Here is a 19,059-nt window from a genome sequence, read left to right as displayed (position 1 = left end):
GCGAAACCCGCGCTCCGCAGACTCAATAGCCCAGAGACTCCACGTGTTGTACCGTCGAACATCGCGAACCAGTGCGCCACCACCGTGAAACAGACATTTTTCTCTTTTTTTTTTTATTCTCGTCTTTCCTTCCGCTTCGCTTCATTAAGCCACGGAACCCTCGTCTTCGATCGTTTTGCCACGCTTTTTTACCGTGTTCGAGTTTCCCGTTACGCCGGATAAAACACCGCGATAGTCGTGGCCGGCGATCGAGGTGATAAGTTGTTACCATTGTCTTCTTATTTCGAAAGGATCCTTTGTCTTTAGACGAGGGGGAGAGAAAGGTTGGGAGAGGGGGAGAGAGAGAGAGAGAGAGGGAAGATTGTTTCTTGTGACCGGTGATCGGTGATCGATATTCTCGGGAAATGGTAGTTAGCTTCCGATGAGAGAACAATCCGCTGCTGACGTTCGTTTGTTGTGAAGAACGAGAACCGGGGTGGTAGATCGAAGGGAGGACGCTGTTGCTTCTTTGTTCGACCGTCTTGCCTGCGATATCGAGAGGAAAATGGGCAAGGGTTGGAAAGGTATGTCGTTTATTAACATCTTAGAAAAGCGATGGCGAATCGAGCACTAGTCACGCGTCGAAATTGATAAAATTGTGGGATACGATATCGCGCACGTGTCCGAACAGCTTCAAAATTTACGTAATCTATGTAATATCGACAGGGTATCGATATAGAATTTCGAATGGACTAAACGAAAAGCTAGTTTGATGCGCGTCGAGAAAATTTCGTAGCTTGCTAAAATTGGCACCCGTGCCATCAATCTATCGTCATTGTTTTAAGATATAATCTAATCGCTATGTGAATTACGACGTAACGCGCTGGTGTTGTATCTCTCTCCATTCGCCATTTGTTTCTAAAGGAATAATAGTAATAGTTAATTGAATAGATTACATGAATCACAAAGATCTATCGCCCAATCAGAAAGGATTAGATTGCAAAATTTACACTCCAACTTTATCTATTTCGGTATATGATTCGCGATAAATTTAAATTCTCATTAGTAAGACGAGCAATGTACAGGATGATCGTAGAAGAAAATATATTTTCTAACGATCGTCAATGATTCTTTGATAAATGTGCGCTTCTGGATAGTGTTTCCAACTATGCCGATAGTTCGCACGCATATGGGCGATATCTCCGTCTGTTGGTTCAATAATAAATTCATTTGGTTCGTTCGATAATAAATAATAAATTACACAGGAAACGTTTGTGTCGTTTCAGGATACACTGATCGTTACAAAGGAATTTTAATCGGTCCTTATTTTTTGCATATTTTGATATCTAGCGTCGATACGTAACAAAATTTTCTCGCCACTGCCATTTCTTACTTTTACTGCACGTACTTTCTTTTCGTTATTTTACTGGCGAAAAATATGCATTCGTGTGTTTTTATTTTAATTTAATAATGGTAATAATGGTAATGTTTATAATGTAAAATGGAACTTCGAAAGCGACAAATATCTTTGCAGTTTTTTAAATGCAAATTGCAGTACGTACAGTTACCTTAGAATATAATTAGGTTTCTTTATATGAAATCGCGGTATCATTATGTCGTGGTATCCATTATGTCAATTACGTAATGACAATTTAGCGTGTATTGTGATCGTAATATCTTTTAGCTCGACGTAATATTCGTCCAACGATAATCACAAAAACAGAATTTCAACGATGTCGTCCCACTGAAAACTTTTCGCGCATTCTGTTTACACCTTTCCCTTTGTTTTATAGAACGCAGCGGCTTTGCGCCATCTGTCTCATTGACTTCTGTTGCATAATTACTCTCCCCTCTCCGTTAACAAAAAAAAAAAAAAAAAGAAAAGAAAAGAAAAAAGAAAGAAAGAACAGAAAGGTAACGAAAAGAAAGAAAGGAAAGCAAACAAGTACAAAAACGTCGGCACAATGAATTAAAATTATTCATACCTGTATTCGAATGATCGATACGCCAGCAGACAAGAAGACGGGATTTCTTTTGTTAAAGATAACAATCATCGCGACGTATGCTTAAAAAGACGACACCGACAATGACGAATATTCACTTGTGTTCGCGCTCATTTCTTGAATACGCTACGAGATTTGACGTTTCAATAAAGACGGACAGTGAGAAACGTCTTCCATGTCTTTTCATGCGTTATTTAATTACCAACAAAATGTTACAACGAGAATGCAAAAATGTTGCTCGACGATGTAATGGTCACACGTTATTTTCTTCTTCTTCTTGTTGGTTCTGTCCAGGCATGAAAGATTTCGTCGGCCTCGAAGAGGTGATGAAGTTCGAGTTTCTGTTGAAGCTGTTCGCCGAAACCTTGGGAACGTTTCTTCTGGTGCTGATCGGCTGTGCATCCTGTATCACGTGGTCCGCGAACAATCCTCCGACGGTGGTACACATCGCGTTCACCTTTGGTCTGGCTGTCGCCAGCTTAGCTCACGTAAGTCACGTGTTCGATACATAATTATTAATACTCTGTTAGGAAAGATAACGAGCCCCGACCCACTCGACAAACGAAATTAACTGTGACCGCACCGAGAGCCGTGATATAACTTTCATTTCATGATTTCGCGTTAAATTACATGCAATGGTATAAAAAGTACCGAATATTTTCGAAAGATTGAAAAGTAAGATTGGTAGAGGCATATTTTTAAATAATTAAGGAAAATAAATAGCCGGAATAACTTAGTCCATTATGTTAAAACAGAATATTTAACGTTTTTCAGCGCTGATAGTGTCGCTAATTATCAAAGTCGTTGATAAGAAGATTTGCTCGATATGAACACTAGTTCAGCAAGGTAATTTGGCTTCTCGAACGTAGAACAATTTGATAAGATCTATCAAATTTTTCAGTGAAAATGTTTATCTTATGAAACGGTAATAATTCGATTTACCTGACAAAATAAGTAATTTTACCAAAGAGATTTAAAACTCTTTCGAACCTCCCCGCGTCTTATCGTGGTTTTAACACATCTCTCCTTTACTTTGTTCTGTCGTTTACTTATAAAATGTGAAACAGTAAAAACTTTGAAACTTTCGCATAAATTGATTAATACGAAGAAAGATAAATAATGATTTGCCGAAATTTCGGCAGCCCACGCGCTCTCCAGTTTTCCTCGTGGTGAGTATTACTCACGTGATAAATCGTTTGCCACCTCGCATTTATCTGATTTCATTGAATGGACAAAAGTAATCGTGTTCTTCACTCGTCCCATAAGAATCATGTACTTGGAGCACACGGTGGTGGGGAAGAGAAAGAAAGGGGGGACTCCATTCACCTTACTAAAACGTCACGCCAGGTGAGGTTTGACGAACGGACCGTTTCCACTGCTCTCACTATCGTTCGTTCATTCGTACGCGATGCTTCTTTTTTTTCAGTCGATTAGCAAATTGAGAATTAATTTGTTTGGTCGATAAGTCCGCACGTGCAAATTATTCATCGTTGAAATCGAAAGCGATCGGGCAAGGTCTTAAAGTTTTACGATCGATTTTATATTTCGTTTTCTGTTAAATCGATCGCACTGTTTTACAAATTATCAAGAATTAGTTGAACTCTTGAGATTTCATGACCGTACTTTTCGTTTGGCTTGAAAACAATTTTATGAGTTTGCCGATCGTTAGAAATTGTTATGGGCGAAAAGAAAAGATCTTTTAAAAGTTTGAATATTATTCCGGATAAAACGGTAGAGATTCTTCGTGAAAGTAAATGATCGCTGAGATCAATTCAATTGAACGTGGAGATCAAAGACTGGCGAAAAATTATATCGCAGTATGTAATAAGCTTTCGTTAAAATCTCTTTATCGATTAACCCAGAAAGTAAGATAATATTTGAAGTAAAAGCTAAAATGGCTCAATAATTGGATATGTACAAGTATAATTAAGAGATTCGATCTGAAAAAAGATCGCGTTAAATATTTACTTTCTGTTCGTATTACATACGTATTTCTTATTTCTTTTTTTTTTTTTTTTTTTTTTTAAATAAAACTCGCTTATGAGAAGCCAAATAATAATCACCGTGCGGATTACTTTTTATTAAGAAATTTTAATCATGTATTTTCTCGTAAAAATAGGTGTTTATGAAGTACATAAATCGTTATTATGCAATATTATCGAATCACCTTTTATTTTTATCTCCATCTTGTAAATTATATTGCACCATAAATTTTTAGATTTAATCAATTCTTTTTATTTTTATTACACGCATCTGCATCGATCAATGATAACAACTACAATTCTTTTCACAACTTTTTGTAACTTCGTTCCTTGTACGATCTCTTCTCGCAAGAATTATTTAAGAAGTTTCGCGTAAAAACGTTAAATGTTCGAAAACCAACGCGTTCGAATCTCTCGTATATTTGCCTGGTTTTCATCACGAAGGAAAGCTAATAATTTAATGTTTCCTGAAAATTCTCTAGACATCTTTCGACTGGCAATTTATTGTTTGTTCGGAAAAAGTGTAACGGTTATTGTTGATCGACTGGAGAAAAAAATAGGTCAGACGTTGGTTGCAAGTAGCAGACAGCAGAGTAGAGAAGTTGAAGCGTAAAGTACCGAAGCGAACAACCCGGCGAGCAACATTTTATCGTAACATGTGCCATTAAACGAAGTAAATCTTTTTTAAACGTGACTTATTTTCTCTTTCGGAACATTATTTTCCTCTCTGCTCAATGCCAACTTTCGCAACTCGTTTCAATCTCCATACCAGCAAAGACAATTCGACGATAAATTTCACGCATCTCTGACCCGTCCCTCGATATCCGAATATTTCTCATTTTTCAAATTGAATTCTGCAATGAGAATCTCTCGTGCTCAAAAATTGAAACGTTATCGCTAATTTCTGTAATTTAGTTTCCTTCTGAGTGATAATTGTAACGATAAAAGCCAAGATAAATATGGTACACGAAAATCGACGATGCAAAACTAGACTATACTCGTCGCAATCTGTTCTGAATTGAAACGAATTCGTTCAATCTGGCAGAGACGAAATGCAAATTTTTCATAAAACATAATGAAAGTTCAAAAATTGTAATATGTGGTACACGAATGGTACACGAACAGGTTGATTGCCGTGCAAATTTCATATATATATTTTCTTTTTCAGGATCTGTGATAAATCGAAATATACCACATCGTAACGTTTAATTTTTGCGAAATACGTTCTATTTGCCTACTTTCTTTTGACAATGTTATCTAAATCATTCAGATTGTTGGAAATTTAGTCCACGAAATTTGTTGCCAGTCCATGGAATTTATCTTATCTTAATCGTTCTAAAAAATTTAGTGACCTGGATCACCGATGGTCACCGTGGTAGTGAACGTGTTAAAAGTATCGATAATTCCAAGAAGCATCGACGAGGGATAAACCCAGCGTGTTAACGTAGTCGTTTAACTAGGCGTAGGTAGGTTGGGCACGTGGGAAGCAGCTGGGTCCACGAAATCAGCAATTTGTGAATTCGATTCCTTTCTGAAGCGTTTAGCAACCAGACTGCCTGTCTCTTTCTCCTTCTCCGGTTCGATCTTCACCGGAAGGCATGAACTACAAACGAACAGGCTCTCCTGGCCGCGAACACGCGCCTCCAACCACGCGCAGGTCGAACCTTAGTCCACATTCATTAACATTTCAAAAAAAGAAAGAAAGAAAGGAAAAGATCATTCAAGCAAGGAACAGATCAAGCGAGCATGCGTCTCAATGGCTGACATCGAGTTCTCTGCGAGATCTGTCATTACGAGGATTTAGAATAAAGCTAGTTCGCGTAACCGTCAGTCTATATTACATAATAATCGAGTCTATAATGGTTCGTTCAGAAAGAATGATAAATTTAGATCGATCGAATGTCGTTCGGCGTGTTCCTTTTAAGAATCTATTCAACAAAGGAACCGTACATCGTCTATTGTACAGTGTCTATTGGACGTATATTTTGTCATTTAAAAATACACTTTCAGTCGTAATTTAGAAATACGATACACCAAACGTATAATCTCAGACGGGTGACTTGTAACAAACTCAAAATTTCACACTGTCTAAAGAAATAGAGACTGCGGATTTTTCTGCAAATTCATATTTGTGAGAATGTAATTTAAAAGAGCAAAACCTCGCTAGAGAACTGTTTTACCTATGAAATTTTTACCTGTGTAATTCTGTATTTTCAAATTTCCTACGAATGCATAAAAATTCGCAGTCTAGATACGTACGTTTAAAAACACTTCGAAAGATCTTCTTTCACTTTTTCAAATATTTCTTTCCGACTTGTTTTACTTGGGAACGTAATGCGGTGTAACTCGAGCTAAGCTAGCGAATCACTCGCCGATCGAATTATCAATTCAGTCTCTTCTTCTTTATCTTCTGGCTTTCCTGTGCTACGGTACGGAACGACGATCGAACTAGTGGATACTTTGAAGTATTTTGCGGTTAGACCATCCTTAGTTCAGGTAGTCGGGGTCTGTCAGTATTTACCCGTCTGCGTTTACTCTTGCGACGTTAACGAGTAAATGGAAGCGAACGGGTAAACGGCAACGTATAAACGACATTAATCGAACACTTTAAGGGTACTTTAATATATACAATCTCGTACATTCGTTTTTGCTTCGTTTTTCCATTATGCGAAAGAAAAAGTGATATACACTTCAAATACTCATTTTTACAAATTTATAAACGTAAAGAGTGTGGCAACTTTTTAATGAAGTTAAATTATATTAAATTACATCGTGGAACATTTTATACCTGGACCAATCAGTTTCCATTCTGCGATCATTTATCACAATTATATTCACGACTTTGCCGCGTATAAATATAATTCATATAAATTTGAAACATTAACACGCATTACCTATGTATGTCCTTTATTGCCTATTCTCTCGTTGTCAGCAATGTGCACTCGTATAAATATCTAATGACAAATATAATCCATAAGTCGTATGCATCGACTAACGCTATTGCCAAATAACACGTGATTATGATACGAAAAAATCTACGATGGCTACAAATTTATATTTGTACTTCTGCACTTATATAATTTTTTATTTATCGATTCTGTATTTATGTAATTTTTGTAGCCACGCGAGAGTATTATACTTAAAAATGATACGAAATTTCACATACCTGAATCTAATTAATTAATATGTACGCGCGTTATGACAAACACAATGGTGTACGAATATTTCTTGTAGCCACTGTATATCGACACGAAGAAATCACTATTTGTTATTAGATTAACAGGCACAAGTACGCGTCCAATTTCCTTCTAACCCGATGTAAGTTTCTCCAGGTGGTATAAAAATGTCATACAACCGAGCTAACGGTTAGGCGGTACAAAAAGGCAAAAATATTTTTATACGCAGAGTCTGGCGCGTGTGCAACGCCTTTTACGCATACGCGTTACGTATGCACACGCGTGTATTCCGTTTTACACGTGACGTTGGTTGATCTCAGAAAGCCGCCGGCACGTTGGTAGAAGGGTAAATAAGGCCGCTGATTCGCCCAAGGGGATCTAACTCTCTGGATGGTGCAATTCTGCCCTGAAGGCTCCGACAACCTACTCGAGACCGCTGACTCGCCTCGAACCTCCGATCGGACTAATGTGGCTCTTGTTCTGTCTCTTTTAATACTTTATTTTCCGACAGCCTGCACGCTGCAGATACGCCTATTTATAATCCTCTGTGTCGTTCCTCTATGTATTTTACATCGTCGCGTGTTATCTCGCAAGGAAAGGTCACAGTCGTTGGGTCATCGATTTTGATAACATTTTTCATAATCGATGAATCATATTTTGCCATTTTCGTCAATATTTATTATTTGGCAAGATATTAAAAGCGATCAGTCTATATTGTGGACACGATACAATTCCTATTAATTCTGAGTTCACGGGGTGGACGTTGCTCGCTTTAATAGCATTTTTATACACGACGATGGAGATCGTACATCAACCATAGAAATTATTCCGCCACGTTGTATTCCCTATTGTCAAATTCAGAAAAGTCAACCAAAGTTTCACAAACCAGCGGCGAATTCTGAATCGGAGAAGATGCAACGAAGATACGTTTTTTTAAAGAAGATATTCTTGGTACGCGATAAAATTAATATTCGATAGGTCAATTTTTTTTTAACGTTCACCAAGTATGTCCGCCGGATAATGTGATAATATTTTGTTGAAAATACTTGTGTCTGCATCATCCTGTATATTGTATTTATATAATGTAACGCAATGGCAGTAAATTTAAAGAGAAGGAAAAAGACTAACAAAAAGCTGAAGGAAGATATTGCAAAATAAAAGAACATGAATATATAAGCACATCCGCGGAAAACAAGTTACAAAAGGGAGAAAAAAAGAATTTATTGATCGTGAGAGATCTGAATTCGTGATAGAGTAATTCGAGAACCTATCAGTCTACCACGTTTTTTTGTTATAAAAGAATGTTTATTTACCACATAAATTACAAGATTGTAGCAGCGTTTCGACTGCGCATTCGGCTGTTCGCATGATGCTAAAAAAGAAATTCGCAAGCACGTAAGCCATTACAGTTCGCTCTACATTACATCGGTATTACACGAAAGAAAAGTACGCAAATAAACATATCAATATGATGAACTCATGGGTCAGACTTACCACCTTCACTGTCACAGCTATTTTCATTCGTTCGTTATCGTTGCCCGACGCGTTATACATATTTAGTCGGTACATTCCTTCGGTTTCGTAATTGTTATTTACATAATTTCATTTTCGGTTGGGTGTACTTTTGCGTTCGATCTTCCTCTGCTCGGGCGGTGCTGATCTTTCTGTTTGTTTTTCGCTTTCTTCGATTTTTTGCCTGACTTTGGTTTGTCAATTAGTCCTTCGGCTTAGCGAATCGAAAGGGAACGCGGTATTTCGACGTTGGCAATTATCACGATTCTCACATTGTGGGACGTGGAATGGGTACAGTGAGTCACGCTGACTGAAAGAGACGAAGCGAGGATTTTCGATACGTAGGGCGTAGTGTAGCTATCGTTCTTTTCTTTCTTGCGCATTTACATACGTAAATTTAAATAAATTCCTTTTTTTTTCTTTTTACGTGACGCGTTTGACAATAAGAAAGGTCCGAAAAAGAACAAGCGAAAAGGATGAAAAAAATAAGGCACGAACGTCGAAGGTGTCGGCGATAATTTGAATGCAAATCATACGTTTACCGCCCTGCATTATGCGCCATTTGTCGCAAACGAACGAGGAGTTGTCAAAGAAGAAGACGTTAACATTGCATAATCACGTTGCGAAGCGTAGAATGAAAAATGTCGAGGATGATTCCACGGGATACGATCTCGACGCAGCTTCGCACATTTGCTTCGAGTTTTACGAGTCGTGCAATTAGTGAGACAACTCGAGGCGCATGGTAAAAATCCGAGACGAAACGGTTAAATTCGATTGGTTCTGCTTGATAATGAATCGTCATTGACGACAAATGTTGAGAAAAACGCCACTTATTAATCTTCCATCGCGACGATACGCGTGCGAGTACCCTGTTATGGACAAAGTAAGTGCCTACTTATGATTAATGCCCTATGCTGAAATCATTTTCACGTTTTCAGCGGATCTGCATGCTTTTACATAGCCGTTCGTGATTTTAACACGATCTGCATTTTCTCAAAAATTACGCGAATACCTCCAGAAAATACAATTTCGCTATTTCGCTGGAAGATTTTTTAAATTCGTCGGTCTCGCGAGAAACGTCGCAACCGTAGTAAACCGATCTTGATCAAACTCTACAGACTCATAGTCTGACCAAAAATATTCGTCACGTATTTTTTCTTGCCTCGCATCTCGAACGTGAGAACAGCACTCAAATTTTAGGGTCGAAGACGTACGTTTTAAAATATCTCGAGAAATATTAGAGATAAAAGAATTACGTCAACGAAGGAATTTTGCGTTTTTTGAAAAATTGATATTACCGTATAGAAAGACTATAGAAAAATTCGTTTATATAAATAATATATCAAAAACTATAATTTTTTCACTGTTGTTAAAGCGTATTCAAACAAAATGTTATAGTTTCGTATGAACAAATAGAACTTCGTGAGTTGATTTGGAGTGCCATTTCAGATAGAAAATGCCTAATAAGTCTATGCCCATTCGCAGTCAGACCGCAAGGCAATATTGTACTTTACGCTGAATGTACATACAGCTGTAAAAAAAATGAAATGGCGTTATTCGCCATCCGGAGTATAAGAAATGTTTACACACTGTCACGTCAGATGAAACGAAAAGAGACACATAACGCGTAACACCTGCAACAACTAACCCAGGTAACGTCATCACGCGTGCATCAGATAAGCGATATTTCACTTGCGTAATTCGAGGCGTACACTCCTTAGCGAACAGCACACCATCGTCACGAGCTATCGTTTGTTACGTTTTAGATACCTCGTATATCGTTCACCTACCTGCGCCATGCGATGTCCGATGTACGTTGCGAGAACACGTTGATAATCCCTTAAAGCCATTTCTTAACGATATCATAGAACTGCCATGCGATGCGTGACCGCAAATTAATAAGCACGCTTCTATCCAAGACGGTAGAATTGACTAAGGTTTAAGCAACGCCTCGAGTGAAACATAGAAATTTAACGAACATTCATGGAGGACGATAATTTTACGTAGAATTCGTTGTGCCTCCTCGAATTTTGCAACTTTGTTGCGTGGACATTTTGAAAGAAACGCAGCACAATGGTCGAAATTAATTACTACCAATTTTCAGTTCTTTTCGTTTGCGTAAAAAACAACGCTTCCTTCACGACAGAATAATTAGCTAACTGCAACAGTTTATGATTTGTGACACGTTTATCGTTATGCGTCTGGTAAAGCAAACGTCTTACGCACGTCCAGATCCGTTACGTAGAAACTTACATAAACTAGTTTCTAGATCTGGACTCCTGAATTTTTCTGATGATTCGATTAAGAATGCAAAAAAAAAGAAAACATAGAATGCTTCGTACGAAAGGATAATCGTGATACGTACGTGATTCCTTGTTTCGTTTGAAATTCGCGATAAAATCGATCCTGTCGTAACAGCTGTACGTATATCCTTCGGCAAATATTAGAGTCATCTCGCTGGAGGTCTTTTCGGAGGCCTATGAGAGAGACCGCTCCCTCGTCTCGAGCTGTTGTGCAACGTGATCCAAGAGTGAAAGATCATTGTCCCGCATGATCGTACATAAACCTTGCAGCTCGTGTGCAAGTCGTGCACCCTAATTATGCGGGCAAGACCACCGTCATACTTTGCGAATTTTACGAAGTACGAGTTAGTTTCTCGTGCGAATACCTGGAATCTCCTGCACAATAGTTCGGTAATTAATAACATCGACGGATTCACGAACGACGAATCGACAAATTGTAGATTGCCGTTTCAAAAACAATTCTTCCAATTTTACAATTGTTTCGTCGAACGTGACGATCGGCTGACTCGTCGCAAAATCTTCGCGTCGTACGTTTCTCTGCCTGTAATTTGATTAATAATATCAGTCCAATCGTACGAAATAATTGTTATAATCAACGTTTACTATGACTGAATAACACGGTAATTAAACGATTTGTTCGAAGCTGTATGTACGTCGATCGTATTCAACAAGCTGAACGCGATAAAAGTTTCGCGCTCTGACAAGAAGTTCTGACGCAAATGAAACTTCTTACGAATAGCAAAAAAAAAGTACAAGATCAAAGGTTACAGCGTTCAGATTCGAAAGAAATCTGTCGAAACGTGCTTCGTTAATGATCTGATTAATATTCAAGACACGTACAAATTACGTGTTTACGCGTCTGAAACATATGATCGATCGAATACAGCTGGCAGTTACAGTTAAATGCGACACTCATGACATTACGATGGATTTCTATGTATCGTAATTTGTTTAAGAGAACGAGAACGGAGGCAAATCCGTGAACGCTCAAGCAACGTATCCTCGGGCTGTGGGTCGTAGGTCACTACGTGGGTCACGAATCTCAATGAAGTAGAACATTTTATCTCATCTAAACAGTTGAACGGATTATATATACCGGTTAGAGACAATTTCCTCGTATTTTACTTGACGAACATCTTTCAATTTTCAGTTCATCGAAACACGAGTGAAACAAGAATGCCGAATACATGCCGATACCGTTTATCCGAAAAACGAGATTTATTATTAAAGAATAACTTGATAAAGCTGAAGTTTCCTTGTATCTTCGTAACAATCCATCTGCGAACGAAAGAAGCCGACGCGGTGCGTCAACCTCGTTTCAGCATCTCACGAGCCTTCGAAGTTCACAATTTTTCGCGTGTGCTCGTTTCTCGAACGTTGTTTCGCCACCGGTAAATCCCATCGTAAGTCTACGATATCTAGACGTTCTGCAGAATTAATAATTCAAGATTAATGCGAGATAAGCGGGTCGCGCGGCCCGTGCACACCAAGAATCAGAAGACGTCGAGAAGGTATAAGAAGAGAAAAAAAAAGGAGGAAAAGAGGACGTACATGCATGAAAAGTTTTATCGAGGCGGGAGCTCCCGAATAAAAGCCGGAGTTCGTTTATTGCTCTTCTTGGAACAACCGAGTGCAGCGTTGGACGAAGGACGCGCCGGTGCTCGATGAAAAGTTGAAGCAACACTTTCCCCTTTGTAGGTTCGCGCGTCTACGAACGTCACTTCGCGCTTGTTGGCGAGCCGTGATGAGCCGCGTATTAATTAAAATCGCACGAGATAGGACTCTTTTCATTCGGCACAAGGCCTCTGTCCCTCGGGGACGTGAAATTAATTTTCACAAGAGCGTATTGAAACGCGACCTTTTAAAGCGACAAACCCTTCGTTCTCGGTAATTACATAGCGTTCCCGCGAGCTCGACCATTCGCGTTTCGATTAAATGAGAGCCACGCGTCGCCTGCGCTCCATCCTGTAATTAATAAAATCAATTAGTCGATATCTCACCGTTTGATCTTTGCTCGAAGCACCGCGCATTCGGACAATTTATGCCGAATGAACAACGTGGCTGCTATCCTCGCGACAACGTCGATAAAAGGCACAGCGAATAAACGGATCGAAACGAACAAGAAGAAGAAGAAGATGAAGAAGAAGAAAAAGATAAAGAAAAAGAAAAAGAAGAAGAAGAAGAAGAAGAAGAGGAACAAGAGCAAGAAAAGGAGAAGAGCGTAAGGTCGGAGAAGATGAGTTACGTAATCGCAGCAACTCGTCGGCGCATGTGTACCGATCGCCCGGGGCGAACGGAGACCTTGTCGACGTGCATGAGAACTGGGCCGTGCCGCTCAGCGCCGCGCCAGTGTCCACCGCCATCCCGATTTTACTGGACTCAAATCGAACCACCCACCCCTTTCTTTAAGAAAGTTTCTATTGTGCCCTGTTTAAATCTCTTTACGCTCTGCACTAACTATCTATCATTTTTTTAATAACATACTTGCGATTATTCGGGTTTCAATCGTGTTGTTAGCGCATTACGTTTTGTTCCTGAGGAAGCGAACTGGCTGTGTTCGCAGAACGTCGGGACGAATGGCAATGCGAGTATCAACGACACGATTGAAAGCCGAAGAATCACAAATATATCGTGTAATCACGGTGCAAGTTTAAAATATAAAACGCAAGGACCATTTTATGGTTTTACCGTTCCGATCTACTATCTTTTCTTCCAGTTGTACTCTTTCTCTCGTTTCCTCTCTAATTATGTAAAAAGAACCGAAAAAAAGACAATTTTATTACCTTTTATTACCTTGTTCCGTCGCATCTTTCGCCTTATAGACTTGTAGATTAAGGATCATTAAAAAAAAGCTGAATTTTTATAAACCGAGCATTCGAGAATATCTGTCAAGTTTATTTTCATGTTCTACCGAAGCACGCGATCAATCTTTGGAGAGGAGGATCGGGCGAGAATCTTTTCCTTCTTTGTAAATTGACTCTCCAACTAGCGTCTTTCATCTGTCTCGGTCTTTCCTCCTGTAACTTATTTTCTGGCTACTCGATTTCGTTCGGAATCTCAGCTTCTTCCAACTGGTTTCTGTCACGATACCACCACAAACATTTCCGGCAGGCTGACTGTCGTCGCAGAGTCTACGACGTATTTGCTCTTACTCTCCCGGTTAATCTACGACGCATCATACTTTGATATTTGCTGACGAGAAATAAGAAAGCCATTTATATACAGGAAAATCCTTACTAATTTGGTTAACATAAATACGCAACGTTCATAGTTTGTCAATAAATATTTTTGTATCGATACCAAATACATATCTTATCGATACCGATTATTCTAATTATATTTCTAATTATTATTCTAATTATACCGATCTTCTAATTATATTTCTTGAATTCTTAATATACTTACATAAATCGTTTTATCGATAACAAATGAGCTTCATTTCGTCTCATCGGCGCGTTTATGAATCAATTTCTCCGACTATTCGCGCCAAAGAGGATTGTATACTTTGCGCTGCAAAAAAGGACGTACAAATCAATCGCATTACGTCAATCTTTCTTAAACTCGTTCGTCATTTATACTACTTACAAAGGAACACGCATACGCGCGCATTTATTGCCTCGAGTTTGCAACGTGAATTAAGGGCGACTGTTGCCATGCAAGATATACAGAGTCACACACGCGGTTTCAAGGGCTCGAAGCGACACTGTTGCGCCTCGAAAATGGCACGCTTTTTGAAACAGAACTCAGATTTACAATCGTAATTCGCGTCGCACGATCATTCTTCGAATTTCCGACGATTCCTCGATGACCTCAGCTTCCAAACCAACATTTTGTAAAAGTGGTCATGGATCCGACGATAGCACTTTGATTTCACCGCGAGTATGCATACAGTCAGTCGCGAAAGTCTACATATATCCCCCAAGTATAGAATTACAATAAAAAGTTTATTATATAATTGTCTCGATACGTTAAAACAGATATTACTCGAATGTAACAGGATTTGTTCAGTTTCATCTTTACTAAAAAAAAAAAAAAAAAACATAAGAGGATTAAAAAGATATAAAATACAATTAGACTTAATATTATATCAATATCTTGCAGCCTCCACCTCCCTGCGTAATCATCAATAATGGCCCGGTATCTCCGTGGCATCGATGAAATCAAAGGTTTTGTAATTTCTCATGTAATTTTATCTCAAGATTTTTCCGAGTTAAATGTTTTAATTTTTGTAATTCATTGCGGAAATACATTAATGCTGATCGCGTTCACATATAAATATAAATATAAGCGCGTTTTCAGTTTCTTTGGTAAATCGGATACACGAAATTCGATAGGCGTACGTAGACTTTCGTGGCTGACTGTATGTGTCGACTGTATGTACGCTGGTCGGCCATGCTCCAGAAATTGTGAAATTTGAATTAGAATTAAGGAATTTCTTAGGAAGATAAACGCGGTTACTTTGACGGACAGATTTCAGAACACGGACGTATTATCTTTTCACGTAACATGTGCACGCGTGTTACCTGTTTCTAGAACTACTCGAGTGAATCATGCAGGTGTACACGGTTGTTTAGAAATCTGACAACAAGCTAGAACACTTTGCCCCTTTGCGAAATATCACTAGATTTTTTGTAAATATTTGCCGAATCTGTCGTAGATCTATAGGAAGTTACCTGAAATTCTAACTCTAAAATATATTGTTATAGTTTGCAATCGCTTATTCGAACGCATGTTCTTTTTGTTGCAGGTATTAGGTCCGATTTCAGGATGTCACGTGAATCCAGCGGTATCGATGGGACTTTTAGTGAGCGGGAATTGCAGCTTTCTAAAGACAATTTGTTACATAGTTTGTCAGTGTTGCGGAGCAATCGCGGGTTCAGGAATTTTAAAGGTAAAATCAACAAAAATTCAGAGAAGAACCACTTCGAATTTTTTATTCAACCGATAACCAATAATTATTACTAATTAGCACTTTTACCGTTGATTGAATTCTCATTACCAGTAATATTATAGTCCACCAAATAATTCTTTGATCTTTATTTTTTAAACCTGTTTTTAAGTTGCACGTGTGTATGTAAATGTAGATACAGTCTGAGAATTGATTTTTTGTCCTGTAATTATCCAACAAAGCTTTTTAGTCGCCTGATTTTAATTAAAACGTCGTTTTAATTTAAAGGTCAAGGTTTTATCATTTGTTTGCCGATATTCGTCACATCAAAAAATAGCGACTCGAAGAAATTACAAGTATGCATTATGCCTGATCCATTCGTGACAGTTAATTCATATAGACATGCATAGCGGTCAATTTCGATGATTAGCCTTTGTCGGTATATATTTTACAATTCATAGATCTATATCTCACAATCGAACACGATATTTGATTACTTTTCAAAACGTAATATATTAAAATATTAAGTATGAGAAAAGAAACAAATTCATTGACAGATCTTTCAAAATAAATGTACAACAATTTTATCGATATTATACTTTCCCATGTATTTTTCGCATACTTTTGTTCTTTAAATAATGGCCAACAGTAAATAAGTTTCTTTTTTTAAACTAGGATAAAGCATAATTGTTACGACGTGATTATATCTGCAATACTGTCGCATGAAATTACATAATGCAATGTGATAGCCATTAAGCCCACAATTACAGTTGCTGGACTATATGTAGTTGTCGAAAACCAGAACCCATTGAAAGAACCGCGGCTATAATTATCCAATAAAAACTGTACAATTGAGGAACGAACATAGTTACCTTTTTCGGCTTTGACATAATGTCCCATGCTACAGTACTAATTGACGTGGTTGAAACAGCACCGTATCATTCTTTTAACTGATCGTCGATCGTCATTTTAGTATATCCCATAACGAAACAAAACCCGAGAAAGATCGCGATAAGTTGACGAGCTGTTCGCGAAAAATCCACTGCAATTTCTAAAAGCAAACTCGTAATATCTACATTTATGTAAATTTAATATCATAAATCTATATTCGTATTCAAAGTATATTTATAAAATTATCCAAGACGATTGAAATGGTTCGAAGTATCATTGCCGAAGATACCTTAAAAACGATCCATAGATTATAGATTATAAATAGATAGGTTCGTAGATAAATAGGACCTCCACTTGCAGTAAGTAAAGTGTAAACTAAAAAAACAACTTAATTTAATATTTTTTACGTCTAACATTCCTCCATACTGCTCGCATTACTGGTCTAGCGAATATATATGCAATTTCATATTTCTGTGGGGATAATTTAAAAAATAGAAACCAAGTATGAGTATTTTACTCATAAATGCATCAAAATCAAAATCCACAGTCTACAGTCTACGCATTACGCGTGATTAGCCTAAACACTCGCTGCTGTCGCCCATTCTCTTACAACATTTATCCGTATGCCATATACAGTACATGTTATGATATATTCGTAGTATTATAGTATACAGTATATATCGTCCTTCAAAATGAATGTAATTATTTGCAGCTATTGATCCCTGTTGAAGCGGCAGATAAGGGCTTAGGAGCCACAAATTTGGGCTTACTGGTCAACCAAATGCAAGGCATCTTCATGGAAGCGATTGTTACATTCCTGCTACTTCTAGTTATCCATGCAGTAACAGATCCCAAGAGAACCGACACGAAAGGATGGGCGCCTTTGGCGATCGGATTGACCATCACCGTGGCTCACATGGCTGCTGTACCTGTAACAGGAAGTAGCATGAACCCGGCTAGGTCGTTAGGTCCTGCGATCGTCCTTGGTGAATGGGACGATCTGTGGATCTATTGGGTCGGACCGATCCTCGGAGCCTGTGTCGCCGGTGCCTTGTACAAATTGGCGTTCAGACATAAAACGATGGACGATGAAGCTTCTTACGACTTCTAACAACAGAATCGAACGTAAATATCGCTTACGATGTGGACCCGTTTCCTGTAAACAAAAGAAACATGTCAAAAATCACGTTGATATCTGCTGAATGGAAATTTACTGCATTTGACGTATTAAAAAAAGTTTAAATGGTGCTTCTCGCGAAAAAAAAAAAGGAAAAAAATGAGAGAAGATATCGTTCGGTTTAATTTATATCCGAAATTGACGATAAGATATTTTTGCAAAAGAAAACACGACTGATCGAATATTTTAAACTGAGAAAAAAATGGACGTTCTGTTTGTAGTCTGAGTAATCTTTTAACGAGTGTTTAGTACAATTAGATGTTTAGTACACTAAATCCTTGCATTGTTTTAGATACTACTTATAATTGACGAGACAGGGTATATTTATACGTTTCAGTTTTTTGCATTTCGATCGTTGGAGGAAGGATCAAGAAACAAGTCAATTAAAATTCAACGAAATTAAACGATATAAACGCAAATCATTTTGCAATACATCTGACCGCGTTTGCTGTTAATTTTTTCTTATGTACTTTGCATGCAATGATCTATGAGAGATACACGAAGGAGAAACTTAAACAACATCTTGTTTAGAATAGACTTTGTTATTGTTAATAGCATAATTAATGAAGTATATCTGTTTAATATTTATCATATTTTTAATGACGATAAGAGAAAAGAATTAATACGCTCTAAATGTTCTAGGTACATAATCTGTATTTATCCGATTAATTTATGAAATGTATTTAACTTTAATCGATAATTTTAATAGTAATTTATCAAATTTATTATAGATACATATATGTATCATATTATGAACGCTATACAATTTCGTTCGATAGATTTTCATCTTATCACAACAAAGATATCCATGTACATGTCGTATCGATATATTTTGTATCCCGTTTAGGTTTTGTACATATTGTACTTGCATTTACTTGTAAGATATCACATATAAATACATGGTTCATATTGCACACTATGCTTGTATAATGTATTTATTTAAACAATTCTTTCATCGGCAGCTTGAACAATTTGTATCTAATAAAATTCCAAACATGCTGTATGCAAGTAGTACAACTCTTAATTAATGGCTCCGCTTCAAACACTAATCTCAACAAGTTCGTGTCAAAGGACTCGGTTTGTAAAACAATTTCATTACACGCTAATTACACATGCTCCCGTCGAACTTCCTCGTTGTATCGCACACA

General features: G+C 37.8%; 1 protein-coding gene across 1 annotated transcript; it reads left to right on the top strand.

The window, feature by feature from the left end:
- Window positions 1-35: 35 nt before the first annotated feature.
- LOC117154020 (aquaporin AQPAn.G) lies at window positions 36-18,830 on the top strand. The gene is made up of 4 exons (XM_033328632.2): window positions 36-563; window positions 2,277-2,470; window positions 15,703-15,846; window positions 17,447-18,830. Exons 1-4 carry the CDS (start codon window positions 545-547, stop codon window positions 17,843-17,845), a joined length of 756 nt encoding a protein of 251 aa, XP_033184523.2. The 5' UTR covers window positions 36-544; the 3' UTR covers window positions 17,846-18,830.
- Window positions 18,831-19,059: the final 229 nt, after the last annotated feature.

Source organism: Bombus vancouverensis, chromosome 3, assembly GCF_051014615.1.
Source record: "Bombus vancouverensis nearcticus chromosome 3, iyBomVanc1_principal, whole genome shotgun sequence".
Lineage (NCBI taxonomy): Eukaryota > Metazoa > Arthropoda > Insecta > Hymenoptera > Apidae > Bombus > Bombus vancouverensis.
This window is presented reverse-complemented; position numbering and strand designations above follow the sequence as displayed.